The sequence below is a fragment of the Engraulis encrasicolus genome, chromosome 24 (genome assembly GCF_034702125.1).
Source record: "Engraulis encrasicolus isolate BLACKSEA-1 chromosome 24, IST_EnEncr_1.0, whole genome shotgun sequence".
In the NCBI taxonomy this organism is placed as follows: Eukaryota; Metazoa; Chordata; class Actinopteri; order Clupeiformes; family Engraulidae; genus Engraulis; species Engraulis encrasicolus.
The window spans coordinates 12,887,637-12,913,085 of record NC_085880.1 but is presented as its reverse complement, the minus strand read 5'-3'; the positions used below and the strand labels follow the sequence as shown (position 1 = coordinate 12,913,085).

General features: G+C 44.9%; 1 protein-coding gene across 2 annotated transcripts; it reads right to left on the bottom strand.

Moving 5' to 3' along the window:
- Window positions 1-1,751: 1,751 nt before the first annotated feature.
- On the bottom strand, window positions 1,752-25,449 carry LOC134441160 (phosphatidylinositol 3,4,5-trisphosphate 3-phosphatase and dual-specificity protein phosphatase PTEN-like). 2 transcript variants are annotated; one of them, XM_063191348.1, is made up of 10 exons: window positions 24,662-25,449; window positions 18,900-18,984; window positions 18,177-18,221; window positions 18,018-18,061; window positions 16,932-17,170; window positions 15,849-15,990; window positions 12,355-12,417; window positions 8,236-8,402; window positions 5,326-5,610; window positions 1,752-3,693 (listed from the first exon to the last, which is right to left on the bottom strand). In XM_063191348.1, the coding sequence occupies exons 1-10, from the start codon at window positions 24,738-24,740 to the stop codon at window positions 3,508-3,510; spliced, it is 1,335 nt and encodes a 444-aa protein (XP_063047418.1). In that variant the 5' UTR covers window positions 24,741-25,449; the 3' UTR covers window positions 1,752-3,507. The 2 variants fall into 2 exon arrangements, with proteins under 2 accessions (XP_063047418.1, XP_063047419.1); XM_063191349.1 differs by lacking the exon at window positions 12,355-12,417.

The following is a 25,449-nucleotide window of genomic DNA, read 5'->3' as shown; positions in this document are numbered from 1 at the left end:
AAGGGGGAGGTTGTCCCTAAAGAAAATGTGAAAATACAGTTGTTAAAACTGAAACTTTAACACAGTATAACAAAGGCTTCCAGGGACCCCTTGACTCTCAGGGGCCCTGGCCCTGGGTCCGGTAGGACTGTGCAATAATCCATCTAAAACAATTGACATTATATTAATCCCGTTCATACAGCTGTGTCTTCCCACCCCACTATCCATCCAAGTGGACATCAGAGAGGAATGGGGATGGACGGCTACCAAGTGGCTTAACATAATGCCCATTATGGCACTATGGCACTTACTATTAACCAGCTGTGACCCCATTTAGCCTGTACTACACATAGGCTGTGACATTTCCTACCGATCCCCAGCCACCCCTCCCCCCTTTTAATGGCTGCATGCCTATGGGCCGTGCAACAGCATGACAAGTATCATCACTGTGGGGTCTTTCCATCATCCTGACTTGCATCCTTCCTTGTCCTTGTGGCTACATGATGACAGACATTTATTTTAAATTCTTGCAAAAACGTAGTTCAAAAGTCATTTTCTCATCTGCAACCAGGATGTTGAATGAGGAAATGTCCCCCCCAACACGAAATGTGAGACCACAAGCACAGGGAGTTACTGTAGGAAAATGGACTGTACCCCATGGCTTTGGAGTGGTGACATTTTTTTTGTAGTTTACATCAATTCAAACGTGTTCAGTTTTAAGAAACTGCAACTCCAGTTACTCAATAATTTAACTTTTGACTATCCACAAAATGTGAAGTCCCAAACCATAGGCTTCTTCTTACATCCTAGTAGTCTTAAGGATCAAGGACTGTTCACCTTTTTCACTCAAACCAGTGTCCCTCAGATTAGTAGCCAGATTACCATGATTTGGGCCTCCACATTTTGGGATTAGTCAAAAGCGAAGTGCTGAAGTCTCTGATGTCCCTTCTGAAGAGCACCTGATCTTTCTTCAGACAGTTGATCCAACACGCCAGCACCAGAGAGATTACAGAAAAACCACCATCTCTGGCTGTGCTCTCCTTTTCAATTTTGCAACCCCAGTTACTTCAAACTACATCTTTTTGTAGTTTCAAGAGTTCATAAAGGTTGGAGCAGGCTTCACCCCAACAGATTTTTCCTTCCTTTAGGGTGCTGACCAAAATAACTGAGAAGTAAGATGATGTACCATGAATCAACTTTTTTGTTAGACACATTTCGTCATTCTACCTCCCTCAGTGTGACACAGCGCGGAAGGCACAACACTGAGACGTGTCTGTGTAATGAAAGAAAAAAGCTGATGCTTGGTGCAACCTCTTCTTTCTTTTCGGCATGAACAAGAATAGAGTGTAGATATATTACTGCAGTCCTTTAAACATAACTTAAAACTAACAGGTTTGAATTGAACTGAACATACTAGGTATACTAATGCATGACTTGGTGTACTAAAGGAGAATGAGAAACGTTTTCAACACTTTCATTACCCCATCAGACCACGAGTCAACATTATGGTTGACAAATATTTAGCCTCAGACAGAAAGAGCAAGAGTATTCACTGTATGCATGCCAATGGCCTGCAAAAGCAGGATCTGGTGTTTTGACAGGTAGCCCAAGTAGGCACAGCTAATTCATGAACACTGATAATGCACCGTGACATTAGTTATTGGGGTATCCTTACCAGCAACTGCTGACTGAAAACACACAATTGAACTGCCTTTTTCATTAAATACACGGATATACTGTATATATGTATAGATAGATATATCAAGCATACGGTATTTTACCAGAACTTGGTCAAACAGTTTATTACATGATTTGGTCAGAGGTGTCGTCATATACGAGGTGCTTTCTCAACTTGGTTCAACATCCACTACAAGTCTTTCAGAGCCAAGCTCCTGACAGGTTGCGAGGGAGCACTTCCGTTTGAATTTGGTCATTTGTTCAATGTCAAAAGGCGTGTGAAGTGTCTTAGCTTGGCGTTCAACCTGTTATCCGTCTTCCTGTTCTAACCCTTGTAGATAAAAACAACAGTTGTATAGCTTTTATTAAAACATGGACACGTAATTCAAATAGCATGCACACCATGTTGTCCTTTAAATGTCTCGAGTGTTGACATTATTGCAAACACTGTTTCCCTGCTGTTTCGTGTATTAGATTTTTTTTATTATCTTAGGATAAAAAAAACATTGACAATTACATGGGATGCCTTTTTTTCTTTTCTTTTTTTTCTGCATAATTTAACGTTATACACAGTGGGGGGAGAGGTGGATGGGATTGGGAGAAGGTGGGTGGTATGGGGGCGCGGGAGGTGGTTGAGCTGGGTAGGTATGGTATGGCATGGCAGGAATGGGGTGGTGAGGTGGGATAGGAATAGGGATGGCCGGGAAGTGGGATGATAGCCATCAGGTGGTGGAGGTTGGTGGGGTTGTTTGGTGGGGATAAGGGAACAGGGACAGCCAGGTGGTGGTGAGGTGGGGTATAGGGATTGCCGGGTCATGGGGGGTATAGGATGGGCCAGATAGTAGTGGTGGTGGTGGGTGTAAGGGGAGTGGGATGGTTGCGTCCAGGTGGTGGGTTTGGGGTGGGGTAAGGATGGCTGGGTTTTTGGGGGGGTGGGATAAGGGAATAAGGATGGCTGGGTTTTTGGGGGGGTTGGGATACGGGAAGAAAGATGGCTGGGTTTTGGGGGGGTGGGGCGTAGAAGGGACTGGGTAAGGGATAGCATGACCACACCGTGGGCCCCCTTTACACAGGCTGCTCCCCACAGCTGAGCACACAGCACTGTCCACGGCCCCTAGGAACCAGGGGGCGGCAGCCTGTAGACAGCACGAGAAGCATTCACAGTCAAGAGGAGAGGGGAACGAGGGAGGAAGAGGAGGGTGGTGGCGGTGGAGAGGAAGGGTGGAGAGAAGAGAGATAAAGAGAGAGAGGGGGATGAGAGAGGAGAAAGAGAGAAAAGAAAAAGTGATTGCAGCACTGGCCTTGGTGTGGGCAGGAGAAAGAGGGTCCTGTGTCCATCCCTCCTCTCCATCCCGCTCCTGATTGCCTTGATTTTTCAACGCATTTTTGTCGTCTTTGACACAAAAAAGGGAGTTTCTTTCGTTTTTTTTTTTTCTTCTTATGTACACAGAATAGCTACAGGACCTTCTCCCCTTCCCCAGCAGGCAACTGTGTCAATATCCGCACATAAAATAATAATTATAGTAATAATAAAATAAAACAATATATTGGTCAGGATATTTGTTTGTTTTTTTCTTCTTCTTCTATAACTGATGCAGTGTTTCTTTTTTTTTTCATTTTTGAAGCGACACAAGTGTTCTACTGCCATAGGGAGAGGGTGGAAAGGGACTTGCTTCAGTTCGGTATTTCAAGTTTTCTCCTTTTTTGTGGGTTGTTGGGTTGGTTGGTTGGTATCATGATTCTTGTCGTTGGTGTTGGTGTAGTTTACTTGTCATTTTGTTTATTTCATTTTATTGTTTGTTTGTTTGTTGTTTGTTGTTGAGTTTGTTGTTGTTGAGTTTGTTTATGAGTTCAGACTTTCGTGATCTGCGTGTGCTGCTCCTCGTCGAAAGGCTCGTTTTCCGGGTCGGAGTCAGTGGTGTCGGAATAGCGGTAGTGATCCGGCTCGTTGTCGCTGACGTCCGGGGTGACCGAGGTGGAGGTGCTGCCCTCCGAGTTGGGCGGCTCCTCCGCCGTCCTCGTGAAGTACAGCTTTACCTGCAGCGCCAACGAGCAAACACAAAAAGGTTCATGAAATTAATATAAAGTTTAACCGAAAAACAATACACAAAGTTTAACAGAAAACGTTACGCATACGACTTCATGGATACACATGCACTACAAACAGAAAACATCGTAATAGAGAAACACACATGCACACAAAAGATTAATAATGCAGATGATTCAACAGACACGAACACGTGCAAACAACACATACACAGAAAACGTTGGCATGAACTACACGGGCACAACGCCACCAGAGAAGGAGATACACCCAAGGTCTGGCTTCATCAACGAACACAACAGATAAATACATTTAAAAAAAACAAGTTAACGAAAAGTGGCTTAGTGAATAACAATATTCTGGACCCACTCGCTCACAACAGTGGGTGGGATCAAACCATAGTTTGTTATGGTTCAAATTGCCTCTGTGCTGCCATGGCCAATGTAATGACCAATCGAACAACTGCTTTTCGTTAGCCATAGCGAGCAGTCTGCACTGTCCCACCAAACCCCGCCCATAGAGGCAAATAATAGAGGATGGAAAAAAAAACCATTGTGCAGTGATTGGTGGGCAGGGGCTGGCGTCTCCTGTGTGGTGCTGTTGTGATCCTACCATGAACGAGGGTCAAACAACTCGCCAAGCAAAAATATTTTTGGGCACTACAAGTGTTAGTCTAGTTCACTCGACAAGCGGTGAGTGATTTACATAGTAATCATCACAATAGCAATGCTACGGCTGAATTAGCAGGAATTGCCTGAAGCAGTGTGTTTCAGTTGCAAATGGCAAACAACGCAAAGCCCTGGAGGGTCTGCCTACAGCAGTGGTTCCCAACTTCTTTTGACATGGGACCCCATTTTGACATCCCAACTTCCTGGGGACCCCCCCCTTCACATTTTTTCATGACAAAAATGAAAACATGACTGAGCTACACAAGTTCTAGGGTATTAAACCTACAGATATTTATGACAGTCTAAGATTGTAAATGGTATTTCAAAGAGAATATTGAATAGTTATTAGTAATATTCATCAGCATTCTTTTTTTTGAGTCACTTTCAGACATTTTAGGCAACCCCAAATGGGGTCCCGACCCCAGTGTTGGAAAAACACTGGCCTACAGTAATGTGAAAAACACTGGCCTACAGTAATGTGAACAGGGTTCCCACTCTAATTCAGATATAAAATTCCATGATTTTCCATGACTTTCCAGACCCAAAATTTCCATGACCATTTCTGTAAAAAGAAATGTTAAAACGTTTTTTTAAAGTGTGAAAACTGAAGATTATCTTCACCCCTAGAGCCGACACAGAGCCACCGCCAGACTTCAGTGGGCTCATTGCATTCTAAAATGTTGCACATCACAGTGCAAAACTTAACTGTCTCTGGCGAAGCGTTGTAGTATAACCAGTAAGAAACAATGTAGTACACCAAACAAAGAAGTTTTTGCTTTTACACAACTGTTAAGAAAATTCCATGATATTCCATGACTGTGCAAGCAAAATGGTAAAATTCCATGACTTTCCATGACTGGAAAAATATTTATGAAAGTCCATGATATTCCAGAAATTCCATGACCCGTGGGAACCCTGTGTGAAAAGCACACGCTCTCTCCACTCAACTCCACTCACCTTAAAATTGGGAGAGAAGTATCTGTTGGCTTTGTCTTTGTTGGCTTTGTCCAGGTCGTTCTTGGAGAGGGCGAGGATGAGGTAGTCCCGATCCCCGTCGGCCGCGCCACCCCCACCTCCTCCTCCTCCGCCGCCACCTCGCTCCGCCGGGGCGCCCTGGCTCGCCGGGGGAGGAGGCAGCTCCCCAACGTCGTTCACCAGCGTCCCGTTCTCCACCCGGCCCTCCTCAAGCCCCTCCGGCCCTGGGATGAAGAAGGTATTGACCCAGAAGTGGAACATCTTGTCCTGGATGGAGGTGGAGCGGGAAGACACAGGTGAGGCTTTTACCGAGTGACAGATTGCATAGATATGGACACCAGATGCCGCGTTGACCACTCCTTTTATATTGGAACAAATGGCTAAACTAAGTCAGCTTGTCAACTTAAAGGGGAACAATGTAGGATGCCGTCGTTTGTGCGGTGCCCGTGGCCTGCCGGTCTCAAAATCTACACAGTCATGAAAAATGCTGTTTAAATAAACCCTCTGTTGTTCATCACGGAATGCTAGCAGTTAATCTGAATACGGTATGTAAAGCGATTTATTTGGGGTTCTCTGACAGAGGACCATGAAAATGATCGCGATTAGTCATCGTTCACTTACTAATGACTCAAATGAGCATCGGCTGACTCGGGACAGTGATTAATTAAACTTTTAATCCTACCTAGAGCCCCTTTGATGAAAAAACCATCGTCACACACTCAGAACTTCATGCAATACTTTTCAAATTAGACCAACGCTTCTGCTTACACCTTCATCAGGGTTTAGCCAATATAACGCATCAATAACCCTGAGATGGCTAGGTTGCTCAGGTAAGAGTTGATCCTTTAGATATACAGCTAGTTAGTCTGATAAAACACTCGTGAGCTCAATCACTGAAGAGAAAATCAGTTATGTAGTTATTAGTGGTGGGCCGTTATCGGCGTTAACGTGCTGCGATAATGTGAGAGTCTTGTCGCGCGATAAAGAAAATATCGCACGTTAATCTATTCTCAAAATATAGGTTTGGAGTTTGGGTATGCACGTCACCATAGCGTTTAATTGACAGACGCGTTCAGACTGCGCTCCAGTCGTTTCTCCTCTCCACCTGTTGCTTCAGCAGACCTACTAAATATGAAATGTTTGCATGCTGGAAACATTAATCACTCTGCCGTGGTAGGTGTTGTTTGAGTGCTTTTTCATAAGTGGTAGACTTAAGAGACATTGTTTGAGGTGAAGCACAAAGAGACATTATTGTGTGTGAGTAGGCTACCAGCCCGACATAGCCTTCATTTCCTCACGCATTGCATGGAACACATAGCCTAAACAACTTCCAGAAATCTTGCCTGTGCCATAATTGTAAAACATTCCGTGTGATATGCATTTTGAAGATTGTCAAACTGAAACTGTCAATATCTACTCTCGCTGAATGTTTGTGTTGTAATCGCGCACATTTGCGACTCAGTGAGATATTCTCATGTCAAACGGTAGGTAACAATCCTCGCGGTTGTCGCGCTTGATTTTTTTTTTTTGCAAACTGAATTCTTTTCGAGCTGTAACTCCTCTGGCATTCTAACTCTGAGAACACCTGGCCGGTTTTGCCCAAATCGCCGTGTGCCAGTGCTGTAGGTTCTAGATAGCCAGTTGGCTGGCTCTGCTGAGGGCTGCTGCGCCTACTGCGCGCAGAGCTCCTCCTTCTCTTAAAGGAGCCGCTGCTCTTTTTTTTTACAGTCAGTGGCAGATTCTCTCTCTCTCTCTCGCTCTCTCTCTCTCTCCATTAGAAATGCTGAATCGTTGAGGCAATTTTGTTTAAATAGTAATGATAAATATAGGTATTTTAAGTTATAAATAATTTTGTATAAATGTAATGTTTGATAGATGTATCTGTATTTGCCTCTACAACTTACAGCGCTGTTCATTTTCAAATTTCAGTAGGCCTATCTTATGCTTCATGCTTGTGCTTGTGCTTGTGCATATGCTTTATAACCAAGTATCAACATGACCATTTTTTGAAGATGAGATGCATTTTGGAAAAAAAAAGATGAGCTTTGGTCTAATGCGCGATCTGTCTTAAGAAACCCCAAGGTTTTTTTCGGCATTATTTCGCCTGGGTGCCTATTCTGAATGAGCCGTTTTGATATAGATTAATCTAGATTAATCTAGATTTAATAATTACAGTGAGATTAATCTAGATTCAAAAAAATAATCTATGCCCACCCCTAGTAGTTATCTACTTCAACTATAAAAGCAAAAAGAAATAGTCAAAATCCAATTGCCAATGACCGAAGTATACAAGAATAGAGAAGAGCAGATAGGTGGGTGAGGAGATGCGAGGAGGGAGGAGAAGAAAGGGGCGATTAGAGGAGAGAGAAAAGAGGCAAGGAGGGGAAAGGGGAGAGGAGACGGGAGACGGGAGGGGGTGAGAGGAAGAGGAGAGATAAAGAGAAGACAGGAGGAGGAGAGGACACATGGAAGACAAGAGCGAGGATAGGAGACGGGTGAGGAGAGGAGAGAGGTGAGGTGACAAGAGGTGAGGTGACAAGAGGAGAGGACAGGGGAGCAGATTAGGGGAGAAGAGAGAGGCGACGACAGGAGAAAGGTGCCCAGAGGTGATGAAAGGAGCAAGGCCTGGCTGACAGTCAAACAAAAGCCCCAAGTCTGAACCCTCAACCATTTTTGAAATAAGAAAAATCGAATGACTACATTTCATTCTTGCAGAAATGTGTCTGTCTGTCTGTCCAGTTTGAAACAGGCACTGCGGCTGAATACCGTCAGCCCTGGAAGAGAGAGAGAAGGAGTGCTGCTACAGTAACTGACCTTCACACTTGTGTTTTTCCTTCTAAAGTGTGATTTTAACAGTTAGACATCTTGAGCGTCACACGTCTAGTCACTGACCTTCTTGAGCATCTTGTTCTGCCTGTGGAAGAACTCCACCTTGATGTCGCCGCAGACGGGCAGCGGCTGGGGGAACTCGAAGAACATGTGCTTCTCCTCGCGCCGGGTGTGGGCCGGGTTGGAGGTGTGGATCTTGACCTTCAACTGGTACACCACGAAATGGGGATCTGCGGAGGAGAAGTCAGGATGGGAGGGAGGGCAGGCATGGAAAGGGGGATGAGGAGGGGAGGAGGAGAGAGGAAGGGGAGAGAAAAGGCGGATAGGTGAGGAAGGAGGGGTCGACATTGAGGGAAAAGGGGAGGTGGGTGGTGGCGTGTAAGGAGGTGTAGGAGAGAGGAGAGGAGGGGCAGAGCATAGGTAAGGAGGAGGGAGGACAAGAGGGAGTAAGTAGGAGGTGTAGTGAGAGGTGGGGGAGGAGAGAGGAGGACAAGTGAAAAGGAGGAGGACACAGGCAAAAAAGAAGGTGGAGGGAGGTGTAAAGAGAGGAGGAAGGGTGATGGGAGGAGAGATAGATGGAGGTTTGAGGATAGACAGGAGAAAGGCAGACGAGGGGAAGAGAAAGTAGAAGAGACGGGAGGCCAGATGCAAAGGTGTGGTGAGGGAGAGAGAAAGGGGACCAGGAAAGAGGAATCGAGCAGAGACAACCACGAACAGACTAGGTGTTAAAAACCACAACAACTCTCCATCACGCCATAGATCTGCACACAACACAAAATAATCCAAAACCCCTTCCACCCAAACAATATATTTTAGTACAGGAATGAAACACCATCAAACCCCTCCCCCCAACAATATATTTTAGTACAGGAAAGAAACACCAGACAGACAGACATAAGATCCAAACAGTTACCGGAAAAAACAAATATCCAAAACAGACAGACAAGTGAGTGAAGAAATAGCCACAGAGGAAAGGAGGACGGACCCAAACACCAGATTGCACAGAGGCCCAAACGCTCCAACACACAACCAGGCCCGGGCCCAAAGCAGGACCCAGGCAGGCTAGACACTGGGCCCTAGTCTGACAACAGCCAATGGGGTGCCAAGATCAAGGTTAACCACTTCAGATAAAGGCTCAGTTATGCTTCCTACTTGTGCCACAGAGTGAGCTTGACGCAGCCATGATGCAGTTAATTCTTGTTTATGCCCTGTTTTGAAGCACGGTCTGCGCGATGTCATTCCACGCTGAAACTGCCTTCAATACAAAGAGTAAACTAGACGTGTCGGTTGTTTTTTAGCATCACAGACTCGACGAGAATGAAAATGAAACATTAAATCTTTATATCACGTGCATGTTTGATCGCACTGGCAGCCACAGTAGTAGTTTGGAACAAAGAAGTGGCTCATTTGTCGAGGACGAAGCGGAATGTTTCCTCGACCTCGGAACCACTGTTCAACTGTCCAAATGACTTCAGCGTCGTAACTTGCAAGCGCATGTGTTGTCGTTGGTTCGTGTAAATAAATCAAACAACAAAGCACGGGCAACTTATTTAATGAAGAGCTCACAGTCCGTAGACCGACGAAGGTTAGAACAAGGAAGTAGCGCTTGTTCTCGACTCGAGGACAGAGCAGGCTGGTCGAGAGGACCAATCAGAGACCTATTTTCGCCCTTTCACGCCGTCGCTCCCTGCGTCGAGACACAATTTTGGGGAGGTGCCCCAGAGTACCTGCGTGATGGGGGGGGCTTCACTACGTTAACTGCGCGGCTCACTGCATCATGATGCAGTGACGCTGATCTCGAGGCATAAACCACCCTTAAGGCCCCTGTTATATATTAGCTGTTACGAGAATGGAACTGACCAAGTCCTTATGCATTACTAAAGGCCCTGTGCACTGTCATAGTGGTGTAGTACTAAGGTAGGAAAGGTTTTTCAGAGACTATTACAGCGTTCCTGTTGTGGAACGGTGTCTGTTAGGGGGCTACGTCGTAAACCTGGTAATAGATAGCCAACCAGTGTCATTAAGTCAAGACAATGAGGACTCCATGCTCTTGTATTAGATGATTAAGTTAACCTTGAGGTCGTGTTTAAACAGGTTTACTACGGAGTCAGATTCTTGGAATGAGAAAGGGAACACAGATTAGCTTGAGCTTTATCTGGGTTTTTTGAAATATGGTGCAGAATAGAGCAGCATTGGGAGCCGCATATGTACTCTCTTCATGCAGGCGCATGTTGGTGGGAAACCAATGATGCTGCGTTTCAAGGGTGACTCAAGTCTTGTTCAGGAGGCACTGCAACTTTGTTGTGATGTGCGCGTGTGACAAACAAGCTAGGTACACCGACACCACTATATGGAGTTGGTGGGGGGGTTGAACCGCTCTTTTTTCAGTAAGATCTGGCAAAATCAATGTTGGTGAATGAGTCATTTCCAGATGTGTGCAGTCGGCCAGTTGAGAGCAGGAGTTTTCCAAGATGGTGTTTATTACAACATCTGAGTTTTACACGAGCTTAGCCCTGGCCATTGGCTTGAACAGAGGGCAGGACTCAGTCATTCTCTCCAATAGTAATAGTTCCATGGTTATTACTGTACTTCTAGGCAGTGTTCAGAGTGAGGCTTAGTGGGGGGAGAGATGGGGGCATCTGAATTTGGGATCCGCCAAGACTGCACCCTGCCACTTGGTAGGAAGACTTTTACTATACATTATACCTATCTGACACATTTATCCAAAGCAACGTTCAGTTATTATTAAGTTACATTACACTTAACTGATGCTTAGTCACAGGGTATTGGTTGCGGTCCCTGGATCATTACAGTACAATAAATTGCAAAGTGGGTTTAGGTACCTTGCTTAAGGGCACTTCAGCCATGGATGGAGGTGAGTAAGAGTGGTTTTCGAACCTGCAACCCTCTTATCTGAAGACAGCCTCCCTAACCATAAGGGCATGGCTGCCCCCATGGTATTGCTTGGTATTTGTATTACAGGGTATTGGTTACAGCCTGTAGCAGTCTGGGGTACTGGTAAGGGTGGGATTTGAACCTGCAACCCTCTGATCTAAAAAAACAACTTTTTAACCACTAGACCACAGCTGCCCCAGAGTTCCAACTGATGAATTGACAGAGCATGCTACTACTATAGCAGGGAGCAATGGGTTGAGCCAGCCTTATACGTGCAGCGCCAGATGTAAAAGCCATGAGGAATTTCATATCTCGCGATCCGCTTTTTGATCTGCGCTTTATCTGGGTTGCCGATCAAGCTATTTTTAAGGCAATATCGGCCGCTCATGATCGGCAGCCGATTGATCGGAGCATCTCTAGCAGAAATGTGCTGATTGGAAAAGTGCTCCTGTGACGAGTTCACTCCTGAGCCGGCTGTAGGCAGCACAAAGTGCCTCCACCTTCTCTGTCTGTTTTTTGTTGTTGTTGCCATGGTGACCTCTGTCTCCCTCCAGCACGTGCCTGCGGCCGGTTGCAAAGCTTTGCTCTCACCCCCCAAAACAGGATGTGATGCCGCTGGCCATGCTGCAATGCATGTGTGCACGCACACAAAACAGTTCATGCCAGGCAACCAGAGGTAGGGGGTAGCAGGGTAGGAGAAACGAGCACACACAGGGTATTTCTCAATGTAAAGTGTCCTAGCCTTGCTAAGACGAGGAACACCCATTCTTCACGGATTTCACCGAAGAGTATCCAATAGCTAGTTCTAAGTGTGATTGACAATTGAATACACCGAGCGCGAATGGACGTCACTAGTCCTAGCAAGGCAGGGACACTGCACTTTGAGAAATATCCCACAATGTGTACGAGTGTAGCTATGCTGGTTACCATAGCAGCTTGGCCAAAGATGCTTTCACAGTGTAGCACTGTGGGCAGGCTGACGCTAACGACACATTCAAACCAGTAGAGCAGGTTCTGTTCGACATGTGCAGCGTTAAAATTAGCACTGAACTTCACACTGTCTGCATGAGGTAGTTTTATGTTCCTGAATTTTTTTTCTCTTTCTCGGTTTTCTTTTTTCCGCTTCTGCTTTGCTGCGCGGAGTGCTTGGGGACGAGTGCTGCCTTGTGTGTGTTGTGGTGGCTGGCGAGGGTGGGTGCTCTGAGTTTGAGTCGTCGTATAGTCTTTGAGGAGTGATATTTTTTTTAAATGGAGATGATGTAAGTGAAGTATTAAGGCTGTTTTTACCCCAGTGCCAGTTCCCTTTCTTGAAGCCCTGCGAGTTGGGTTCTCTTGTCTTTACCGTTTCCCCTTAGAGAAAGAGAAGCATGTTAACACATACACACACACCAAACACCCTGCTGAATGACGGGGGAAGAAAAAGGGTTGAGACAGATGAGAATGAACAGCAAAAAGCTGTCTGCCTCACACACACGGTTCTTGTTTGGGGTGCAATGGTCTCTGAACACACGCTTCTGTAGCGGCGACAATGGTTCCGAAACTAAGCTGGAAAGCCCACACACACGGGCTGTGGTTTGCATACTTCCTGGAACTTTTGCTGCAGGTAACTATGTATGTAATTGTTCCGTTTTCATGTCTAGCGCAGACCAGATTGTGTGAACAGATCAGTGGCTGCCGATAACCTTCTCTAGGCACTGCTCGTGTTAAGAGTGCCTCTCAATCACTTGTCACTCTAGGTATTTAACATGTATTTGCACACAACTTACAGTAGGAGATTGTGAAAGCTACAGTGAATTGCACTGCATTGCTATGTAATAAATGTTATCTGGGACAAGACGGAGAGTCACAATGCAAAATGGTAAAGAGTTAATGTTGCCAATTCTGTGCACGTGTTGCATAGTGAGCCGTATGCATACAGTTTAGTCCTGTGTCAATGTGGATGTCAGTTTCCTTGAACAATAAAGTGGATTCTGACATTGAACTGTGTTCCTAGTTGACGTAACCAGTTGTGTGACATGCTGGGTGGCGGCAAGCCCTAACCAGACTCTTATCGGCCAACCACAAGGGTGAGATTTCTTCCCCAATGTGGTACACACCATGCCCTCATCAAATGTTTCTTTAAGCCCATCAAAATTTTACAGATAAGAATTTAGTAGTATGTGTACACACGTGCAGTCCCAATAAACAGATTTCGGTTATCAGATGGTGTTCATGGCTCAAATGAATCTTGCTTTCACAGCAATAATAATAAAAAGAATGCAGAGTCTTAATTCGTCAGTCCCTACTGCTAAGTACAATACCAGTGTTGATTCTGCATCCACATAGTCCAGTACATATGCTACAATCTGCTCTCCATCCTCTTCAATAGCAATGACAACCACACGTAACGTGACATTTGTATACATGATATTTGCATATATTTAATTGGTGACATTTGTATATGATGCATACGTTTGCTGTACGCCTTCCATCTCCTCTGTGGAGAAACGACAGGACCTCCGCCCTGATTCATCACATCACCAAAGTCAAGAGACTCCATTGGGTGGCGTATGGTCGCGTGTCGTCATCTGCGTATGACTCGAATGAGGACGTTATGATGGAGGGGCGAGCGCAAATTTAATATCAACAAGCCCTTCTGCAGCCCTGCTTGACACAGCAAAACCCTTTATTTCCCGCAATTTGATTTGCCTGCCCTCCTATTGGATAATCTCATTTCCAGGAACCAATTAGATGCAACAACCCCAAACTTTGACCTTAAACAGAAGTCCAACTTCTAACTGTGAGACTGTATGCATGTGTGCATGCGTATACACATGTATGTGTGTTTGTTTTATTATCATGAACCATTGCACCCCTAACATTTAAAAACGTATACATATACTGTATTATCAAATACCTACAAGCAAACAAATTCCTACGGTGGCATTCTATTGCATTGGCTCCATTCTTGCAATGTCTCTTTTTCTCTATTCTTTATAAACTTTTCTAAATCTTTGTTAAAATTTAATGTGGTCTTCAATTGGTTGCTAATTTGTTTTTTGTTTTTGGTAAGCGCTTGCTTTGAAGTGTGCCCAATTCAGAATAGATCCCTTAAAACTTGATTGAAAAAGAGAGGAAAAGGGAGAGAGCAAGTTAGAGGGTACAGAAGAGTGAGGGGAACCGGTAACAGTGAACGAGGGAAAGAGGGAGAGATAGAGGGAGGTAAAGAGAGAGGAGGAAGAGCTAGGACAACGGGAATGTGTCCATGTGTTTTGGTAGTATCTGGTCTTGGGGTGAGCAGCCCAAGCCCAGTATCTACCCATAGGCTACCACAGCCCCCTGGGGTAACAGAGCAAGGAGGAGGAACACAAGTGCACTGGCTGGAGAGAGCACCCATAAGGAGCATGCATGGGTGTCCAGACAGAGGTCATTTCTCAATTTCATGTGTATGAGCCTTGGAAGGCTAATTAATCACGCCCAGTGATTGGATACTCTTGGTTGAACTCTGCGGAGTATCCAATCACTGGGCGTGATTACGAGTTTTGAGAAATGCCCAGAGAGCCTCATTCACAACACAAGTCAATTTTGCCCTCACTTACAAGCTAGTGTTCATTTGCAGTCAGTCTCTTCTGGTCATTGGTTTAAACATAAACGTTAAACAGATCTGGCGTCACGGACACAGGATTAGTCATCTCTAATCCTCTACTCTGCCCACCTTCAGATTAAAATACATATGTGCAAAAATTGTCACAACTGACAGAGATTGAATTTCAGCACGGATGACAATTTTTTTTGGAATACACTTCTTTAAAGCAACAGATGCAGTTCTCCTTTAAGAGATTAAGAGCATGAGAGATTGAGTGAGAGAAAACGAGATGGTGCACGTGTTATTTGGGGATGTTCTAGTGGAGGAGAGTTGACCTGTTGGGGGCACAGCACAGGTAATCTGGGCAAGTAGTCATGCAGAGTACATTAACCACAAGAAGAAAACCCAATTAGCTTACGTCATCTCCCCAGCCATCTACATCTCTCCTACAACCACGCAATTAAGGCTGACACAAAAGCTAGCATAACCGAGGCAAAACTATGGTTTGCACATGCAGTTTTTCGTTGTATTTTCTTTATGGGTCAATGACGTTTTAGTAGTAGCACGTCAGGGGGGTGAAACAACAACTAAGGCCACTATTGTATGGACAAATATTTTTTTTTCTTCAGTTTTTTAGCAGATTATCTAATAAGCATATTCATTGCACTGCATTAATTACCAATTACTAACTAATTCATGGGCAATAGTTGTGATTGTACCACCTGATGTCTGCTAACTTCAGATTGGTCAGTTGCTTTTAACGATAATATATTGATATTCAAGCACAGATATCACCAAATATCACAGTCATGGCTGTTCTTTTAAAAAAACAACATAAGCCTTTATGACTGAACTAGTGGCCACAAGCTAAATATCCCATCTGTCCTGTTTGTTTGAAATATCACAAAATGTCTCCAAACAGTTGGAAGGCTTAATCTGAGGGTGGGAGTGGAGTTCTGGCCTGTGGTGCTAAATGCTGGCCTGTTGTCCAGATTAAGAACATTTAACTTGATAAAAATTAAACACCAGTTTATAGAGCTTGCAAATGAACAAAAGGGCAAAATTGACATCTGTTAATTTCTACTGATCTTAAGATTGATTTTAGAAAGGAAAAAAATGCACACAGTATTTTTCATGCAGTGAGATTGTGTGAATGTATGCAAGTGTATTGCGTTTGTATTTGCGTGTTGTTTATTTAATGTGTGAGGAGACTTACTGCTGGTTCCTCCACCGAACATAGGCACGGTTTCGAAGACCATCTTGTGAAAGAGCAGGGCGACGGGCCGGTACTCCAGCTGCTTCTTCAGAAGGTAGCTGTAGTAGTACACGTACCGCCGCTGGCTAGGGATCGTCACCCCCTACAGGTGCGGAGTGGGAAACGAAATGGTTTGAATCATCCTCCATTACAAGAGCAGCACCATTACCATTTTGGTAACTCGAAAAACATTGAAACAGGCGGGGTTAGTGGGGCTTGGTAATACAAGATATGATTAATACGCATGCAATATAAAATATCAGATCAAATATATCACAACGGATTGGAAAAGTAAGGAATGTATTGGAATATACAGGGGTTGGACAAAATAACTGAGACACCTATCATTTCATTGCACATTGCACCAGTAAAGTTGCCTGGTTAACAACACCAGACCTAATCACAAGTGAGATTAGGTCTGGGGAGTTGCCTATATTAAATTCCGTAGGGGGCAGAATATTTGGCTATTATGACACACTGCCCTGCTCTCTGATTGGCAGAGAAACTGTAAAGGACGGAATGCTTGGCCATTATGACACAGGTACCATGATCTTGGACGTTATGAGTCATCCTCGCCAGACTGTCTTTCAGATCGAAACGATTGTGTAGAACTAAAGGCAGTATGGGAGTTCCCAGGCTACCAGTAAAGTGAAGTGTGAAGGTTCGATTAGCAGGGTAAGAGCACAGTTTTACTCAAAATTGTGCAATGCACACATTATGGGTGACATATCAGAGTTAAAAAAAGGAGAAATTGTTGGTGCGCGTGTAACTGTTGCATCTTTAACCAAGACAGCAAGTCTTTGTGATGCATCAAGAGCCACGGCATCCAAGGTAATGTCTGCATACCACCAAGAGGGGTGAACCACATCCAACAGGATTAACTGTGGATGCAAGAGGAACTGCATTTATGCCTCACCCGTGCAAGGGGGCAGCCCCCAGTGGGAGCAGTGCGGCGGGACAGTACCTCAGTCATGGGGGAGGGATGGAGTGCATGGAGTTGAGTGCATGAAATGCCAAAGCGGGAGCAAATGTCGAGTTACCCACCTTCTTGTCTGTGGTCCTGACCTCCCCGTAGAAGTCGAGTGCCTCCTGGGCCTCGGCAAACTTCCTGCGGTGTAGCAGGTAGGCGCAGATCATCACCCCCGTGCGGCCCTTGCCCGCCTTGCAGTGGATGGCCGCCACGTGGTTGGAGTCCTCGCTCAGCCACTGGTCCAGGTCCTCGCAGAAGGGCTTGATCAGCTCCAGCTGAGGGGGGTTGTGGTCTTCAAAAGGGTACTGTGCAACTGCACCGGGAGGAAGAGGAGGAGAAATAGAATGAGGAGAAAGATAACAAAGAGGAGGAGGGGAGGAGGAGGAGGAGGAGGAGGAGGAGGAAGATGACGAGGAAGAGGAGGAAGAAGAGGAGGAGGAAGAGGAAGAGGAGGGGGAGAAAGGACAATGTTTCATTACATCAACTGCACTACATTGACCTGATGATGAAGTTCCTTGGATGAGCAAAGAAATGTCGATCAAGGTCAAGAATTTGACCAGATTCTTACAACTCAACTTGGGTTGAGTTGGGTTGAGTTAAAATAGTAATATGGACGGCCAAGTTGGCCATCCTCCTGGAAATAATGCAGGTTGTGCCGTTCAAACTGGGGGTGAGGGATGTTGTGCGCCTGTTCAACTACACAAACCTAACCTGACTCTCGCCAGATGAAAGGGTTCCACTTTGCTCCACGAACGTCCACCTGGAGCTAAGCCATAGACATAGGTCTCTCAAGGCATGGTTTTATTTTTAAAAAATCCTTGCACACAATTAGGGAAACACCTGTCTGATATTTTTAACAAGCACAGAATCGATGCCGATGAATGAGTCCATTGTTGTTGAAACAACTGTCGCGTTTCCCCTTATTATTCTCCTTCTCCACTATGCCTAAATTTTGACTGTCACATCTCTGACAATCCCGCTTTCCTGATTGGTTCGTCTGCATTTTGGGTTAGGGAGCTGGGCGAATCCTTAGGTCGTCCAGACCCTCATGTGAGCTCAAATGCGGAAATGCACGATGGTCTGGCGAGAGTCAGGCCAACACATGGACCGTCATAATTGAGAAAGGCATCATAAATGGAAAAAAATACACAGTATCTCACCTCTGCAGTTGAATTTGGCAGTATCATAGTGTCGTTCTGCACATCTGAAACACAGCAATGCACATTCTGTTACATACTTTTCTCTCTTCAAACAAACACAGACACAGACAAAAGCCACAAAAAAATGCATGCACTCAAGTCAAAACAGGTTGTACTTACAGATTATATATTTTGTAATGGTTTCTGTGTTTGGAATCCAAAAACCTGTCGAGAGAATAAAACAAAACAACAAAAAAGAAGAGAGGTGGGCGAGAAGGGGGAGGAGAAAGATACAGAAAGAGGGAAAAAAAAGTTGAGCATGAGAGATGACTGATGAAAGCGTGGTGGTCAAGTGTGCTCCATCTTTGCTACTATAAATACCCATTACTGTACATGCTGCCTGCACAACACGTCCTCAGCCTCCGTCTCCACATTTCCCCCCCATGTTTTTTGTTCTGGTGTCCTTCTGACACTCGTGTAAAGCAGTGAATGTATTTAGCCACAGCTCAGCACTTTCACTTTGAAGTGAAAGTGTTCGTGAATATATTTTAAAGACAAGACATCCATTCACCATTTTTTTCCACTTGTAATTACAAACGCAATAATGTACAAACGTAATATTTCCCCACCATGAAGCACATTACACCTTTACACTTTTTTGTTTGAATAGTCTAGAAATTCAAAGTTATTTCACTTATGTTATTATTACTGTGGAGCTCTGTGTCAAATGCCTTAATTTCTTCCCCCCCGCCCCCCAAAGCTGCATAACAGATTGACACCACGTACACATCTTATTTCTCTTTAGCAAAGGTGTGTGACTTGTGTATGAGCAAACTCTTGAAGTGTGAGCGTGAGCGCGTGCGTACGCGCGAGTGAGTGTATGCGCGGGTTGTGTCCACTTACCTGACTACATCATCTATATTATTTCTGTAGACTCCTTCCAACTTCTCAGCTGGAAAACCCATTGCAATTATATTGGGATAAATATCTGTGAGTCTGGGTTAAGGAAAGGACACGCTGCATGTAGTGGCACAGTACTGCACCGTGAAGTCACAGCACACTGAAGATACAGGTCATAGTGTACAGAAGTCACAGCACACTGAAGATAGTATTCTACTGCATATAGGGATGCACGATGTCAAAAATTTCGGCCGATACCGATATCCGATTATGATATTGCGGTTTTGGCCGATGACCGATATTAACCGATACTGATGTTTTTCTTTCTTTTTTTAAAAAAAAGAGATGACAATGATGCAAACAAACAGAATTTTTGAATGTCGTCTTATTTCCAAAAACACTTTTTAACTCCCTGTGATAATTAGATAAAAATAGAGACAAAATAGAAGACAAACAGTGAAAGTCATCGTCAAGTCCATTCTTTTAGAACCGTAACATATAAAAAAAAAACATCGGCGTTTACATCGGCCCAGTTTTACCCATCAGACCGATGTCCGATGTGTTGAATATAGGCCGATACCGATACATCTGGCCGATACATCGTGCATCCCTAACTGCATACGTGCAGCAAAGACACAGCAAACCACAGGCCATGACTACATGGTATTGTACAGCACAGCAAAGTCCCAGCACATTGTGTCGCACTGCACAGCGAAGTCATGAAAGTTGGGCTATAACAATATTATATCGAACCAAAGAACAGCGATGCACAGCGTCACAATACTGTATCATAGTGCAAGAAGATAGTATCATGACACACCCTTTCAAAGTTCTGCTACCCTTCAGTGCAGGACACAACCACATGATATGAGGACGATGCTGCTTCCAAGCTTCAAATCAATTTTAATAGATAGCCTCAAGAAACCTACAAACGAAAATCCATTTTTATTATAATGTTAGCAAATGTGAAAAAAGCAAATAAACTTATTTTTAAATATTCATTTTAAAAAACGTGGGGTGTATCAAACCGGTCAAAAATCGTGAGACGAGTGATTTGCGTATCGTTACAGGCCTACATGAGAGTCAAGCTCAGCAGTCACAGCGGCACATCTGGAGTCAGGCTCATGACCTTTCACTGTCAGCAATACGCCACCACGCATTCAAGGAATAACCACTGCAGAGAGGGGAAAAAACACGCCTCCTCATTTTGCCACAATACGACACTATTACTACACAAAACACTACTACCTGGAATACACACACACACAATCAACAACTCCCTCCCACGTAACACACAAGACAGCCGAAATGGACACGCCAGCAGAGCGGTCGTATTCACACGAGGTGAACGTGTCGGTAGTCAAACTGTGAGTGTGTTCTCGAGTCGACCGCACTGGTGGCTGTTAGACAGGGTCGTTGGTGTGTGTGTGTGTGTGTGTGTGTGTGTGTGAGAGAGAGAACAGTCGGTGCCCCACCCCATCAAGAGCAGCCATGTCACCCTAGCAGCATGGAACCTCATGGCATGGCCACAACAAGAGAAGAAAAGAGAGCTGCACTTCAGCTGTTGCACCGTTTGACGGCATCACACAAATGAACCAAGAGAGGATCTTAACAAATACGGTAGCTTGCACATGTAGTATATGCAAGCGAAGCGTGCACACATTTTTGAAAGTGACTTACTTTTCACACACTTGACTTTAATCCTGTCTCTATGCCTATCTGCTCCTTTCCAAACACCATCTTTTCTCTCTCTCTCTCACTCACACACGCACACACACACACACCTTCTCCCTCTCACTGCAGATGGTCTGCTAGTGCGGTGCTTCAGTCATTTGCAGAAGTGGCTCTTTCAGACAATATCCTGTCAGGCTGGAAAGCCTGAATGCTTTTAATTGGGTGACTCAGGCCATATTTTTAGAACTGGTGCGTTTTTAAGAGTCATTCTTTAACCTTTCTTTCCCATTCGAAAGCACGCAGAGAGAGAGAAAAAGTTGGAGGTAACAGTAGTGAGGTTAGAGGGGGCGAGTGCAACCAAGGGGAAAAAAACCAAAACAAAAAAAAGCAAGAAGGCAAAAAGCCAAGATAGAGAGCATCTGGAGAAGGTAGGTAGTGGTTCTGACCACAGACTGATAAGGAAAGGGTGCGCTTGGCTCAGTTGGCTGTGACATTATTCTGAACTTTACACCTAAAATCAAGGCAATGAATGACCACCTGGCCCCTTCTGACCATGCCACATTGAATGGGGCATTTGAATGAGAGCCAAATAAAAGACAAGAATGACGCAGCAGCAAGGATAAGAGTAAGGAATGGCTCTTCCTCTGATAAACCATTTGGTCTCTATTTCCATTCCGTAATCACATAAACAGCCTTTCATTTTGCTTGAAGGCCTTGACTGCCAGATACATACAAATGATAACTTACAATAAAATCAATTTGAAATGTTTCGACCCAATGCATGATGAATACAGAAGATGACCTACGTAATGTAAAATGGGTAAATGGAGTACGAAAAAAAGGCAACGCGATACACTACACACACACAAACTTGACCTTCTGATGTGAAAAAAATAATAAAAATAAGAATATAAATATATTACAATGCATGGTTAGAAAAGCATAGCCGTCTACTGAAGTGGTATCGGTTTCAACACAGAGTAGCCAACTGCTTTAGCCCTAGCGTAATAACCAGGAAGTGGCCAGATTCACCATCGACCCTTCCTGCTGTAGGCTTTGCATATGCACGGCAATGCCCAGCAAGCAACGTTACAGGACAAAACAGGATTCTGAAGCACTGGATCTGCCCCAGAAAGACATTAGAAATTACTCTACCATATCCAGCATAGCATGCATGCACCCACCAGCTAAGACGGCTGTCCCTGAGAAGTGCTTGGATCATTAGGAATCCTTTTTTCCCCCCCGTGAATAAAAATCTAAGAAATCCCTATGCAAATCTGTGCATGTCTTCAAATGGACAATTGCACTACAACATTACAATTCTTAGTACCAGTATATCTGGCACTAGACATTTAATGGTACATAAATCCAGTGAATGTCAAACATGTACTGTTTGTGTGTGTGTGTGTGTGTGTGTGTGTGTGTGTGTGGCCCAGGCATCCCTTGTGCACCCCCCTCACTCCCTCCCTCCCACCCGATAGCAGCTCAGCAGTGGTCTATTTTAGGGCCCATTCCCAGAACTCAGATAGTAAGTTACATAAGGGCACAGGGCCATATTGTTTTAGATAGGATGGCAGAGGGAGCAGCCATCCGCACGCGTGCAGCGGAGAGGGGAGGGAGAGGGAGAAGGAGGGGGGTAAGAGAATGCTGGTGTACACTGAGGTGCTACAGCATTTGACCACATACTCACATGCATTCTGGGGGCGTGTGGGTGGCGTGTGTATGTGTGTGTGTCTTGGTGTGTGCTGGGGGTAACACCACCACACGCCTGCCAAACTCTGGCACGTGTGCTAGAAATGCACCTCGCTTCCACACCCACATGTGGCGTCTTCTCACACACATACACACACCATCGCAAATTATCAATCTGATGTGAGAAATATGACTGCCCCTCCAAACACACACACTCCCTCACGTGCTCTCACTCACTCACACACACACAAACACAGACACGCACAGGCACACACTAAAAAGTTAGCATCAATTCATTCATTCATTCACTCAACCATTTCCCAGCCTAGCAAATGCCATTCTTTCACCCAACACTTCAGAGCCCTTCCTTCCTTCCCGCAGCGGAGCACACCTCCCCTGGCGACCCAGTGGCAGCACGGCACAATGCATGGCACAATGCACCCCATCTCAGCAGTCAGATTACTGTCGCTGCCCTGCCACACAATTACGCCAAACAGCTCAATCTTACACCACAGCAGCTTCCCTGAACTCTGACCTTTCACCACGGACGCCACGCCAGATCACCTTACAGATGAGGGTGTGTGCCTGACCGATGTGTGTGTGTGTGTGTGTGTGTGTGTGTGTGTGTGTGTGTGTGTGTGTGTGTGTCAGAGCAATGGAGAAATACACACACACACACCTCTTTTAGGCTCTGCAAGCCTATGTGACACGCAGGAGGGGGTCGCATCGTAACCTCCACAGGCAGTTGGGTTGGTACGTTTGCCAGAGACAAAACATAAACCTACATCCTAAGAGTTTCAAATCAATTCTCTAGCAAGCTTATTGCAGCCATGATGAATTAAATATACACTATGCATGAGGGCATTCCAACATCCTGCGGACCCCTTGGCCAGCTTCTCTTTTCCCTCTTGTTAGTTTAGTGTCTGATACAAACGTTGTTTCACATTTCCGATTGGCAGCTCATTAACTGGTGGAACTTGATCCAGGCCAATGTCATGATGACACAAATAAAGCGCTGTCCCAGTGCCCGACAATACACCACCTTCACATTCACAGCAATTCCCCCCTGGGAAAAGCTGGAATTCATGGTCATCACACTCTCTCTTCCTATTCTTCACTTTTTTTTTGCTTTGCAAAATGCAGACGAGGCACAAATTCAAGCATTCTGCCGTTATGTGTTCTTTACATCTGAAGTGTACATGCATGTTCCAGGCAGCAATCAGGTGCACACACCCTTCAACTTGAAGGCCGTATTCAGGATTAGCTGAGCCATTGGATATCTACAGGGCTATGGCCTTGTAGAGGATGCATACACACTATCCATCTCTCCCCATCAGATCCAGCACATGCCTATCAGTATCTGCCAGCATAGCTAGCTACCAATAAAATACGCATACCTTGGGGATTTAAAAAGGTCTTGCAAATGTTGTCTTAAGTACTGCTGTGTCAGTATGTTCCAAACTCCACGGGCTATGCAGATCAAGGGGATATTATCTGATGTAACGCCTGCTGTACCACGCAAATGCTTAACCCACAACGCATACTGCCATAGCGGCTTATGGGATGCAACATTCATTTTGAAGTGTTCCATTTCGATGCCACAAATGCAGTCCGTATATCAATGTAATTTTTGCATATTTATCGCACCAGTGAGATCATACGAATGACGAGACCCCAGATTCTGACAATCAGCGTTGGGACCCATGACAGCAAACTGCCAGAATGACCAGAATCAGTACCTCCCTTGGCGAAGTGAATACAATTAATTGCAAATAGAAAATCTACCCATACCAGTGATAGAAAGTGTCAGACCATCTGACAACTGCCACAATCTCTCTCTAAAATAGTGTGGTAGAAGAAATGTCGCCTCTTCTGTGGAGAGAGAAAACCTGTCCCAATTAAAAGCATTAGTCAGCTAGCTGGGAAAGATTGATAAACGTTATGTTGCTGGCCAGCGTGTCGTTTGGATCTGTCAATTAACAACTACGCTCACTTTACCAGGATGTCTAATGTAACATGCACACAAACGTAATGAATAATTGCCACACTGTTCCCTTAGTTGTGTTCACTCGCCGGCTTGCCATTAATAACTCATTCAATCTTCGGGTATCACCGATCACAGAGATTTTTAAATTAGCTAGCAGGCTAGCGCTGGCTAACGTGTCGGTAACTAGCAAGGTGAATGCTACGGGGGAAAAAAGACCAACAGGGCAAGTTAGCTTTAGCTTGGGAGGAAAACGAAATATTTCTGCAGGGATTAATAATAATATTACGAACGGGGCAACACGACATGACTTAAACATGCAATAAGTAAAATACACGTTAATGTCAGTGCAGAGGAAATGCATTACTTTCTCAACATCTCCATCTAGCTAATGTTAACTGTCAGGCAAGGATACATGTCAAGTCCAAATCGAACCCATCCTCTTGATACCTTCGCTTGTTTCGACTTACAATCTCCTTGATTATTGCAGCCATTGCAAAGTCTTTCAGTTCCTATCAATTACGTAAATGCGAGTTTGCTTCCTCTTGCAATGGCTTTGTCCCGCGATCACCCTTGCTTCTCCTGGTTTCTGCAGCGCCTTCCTTTACGGTGACAGGGCTAACGGGTTAGCACAGTGGTTGTCGTTGTGAGTAGGATTAGAATGGCCTCTGGATAATAAAGACGGGCCTTGCTCGGCTCCACCACAGCAGGCCCGACTTTCCCGATCCTGGAATTTGCCGTGCAACCCACCAATAGAGAGGATATCCAATAACCGAGATGCTAGATCGGAACGCATTAGACACGGCCAAAGTCTTTGAGTCCGCCACAGCCGCCGTGATTAGGTCCACTGAGAGTGGAGAACCCTCTCCATTGCTGCTAACGGAGAAAATTCAGACACCCTTTCCCAGGCAACTCACGACGTAGCTAGCTAGCTAGCTAGCATTTCTAGCTAGCAACAACGGCTAGCTAGCAGCCCCTTTCTTATCCAAAAAATCCTCCTATCGACGGATCATCGTAGTCCTTAGCTGGATCAAATGCAGAGGGAAAGTGACAGGCTCCACCTTAATTTTAAATAAAGAATATATTGGTTATTGTTTCAAGGGAGAGCGTTTGATGGCTTCGTCCGAAGGAATCATCTTCTTTTTTTGCGATTCTCTCCCAGCTGAACTCTCAAACTTCCATCATGGCTTCCAACAGAGGAAA

Coding starts and splice junctions, on each gene's coding strand:
- LOC134441160 (XM_063191348.1), bottom strand. CDS start 24,740: ATGGCTGCAATAATCAAGGAGATTGTAAGTCGAAACAAGCGAAGGTAT. Junction 18,222..18,899: donor AATATAGATGATGTAGTCAG/GTAAGTGGACAC, acceptor TTCTCTCGACAG/GTTTTTGGATTCCAAACACA. Junction 15,991..16,931: donor TCAGGACCACAGACAAGAAG/GTGGGTAACTCG, acceptor CCGCACCTGTAG/GGGGTGACGATCCCTAGCCA.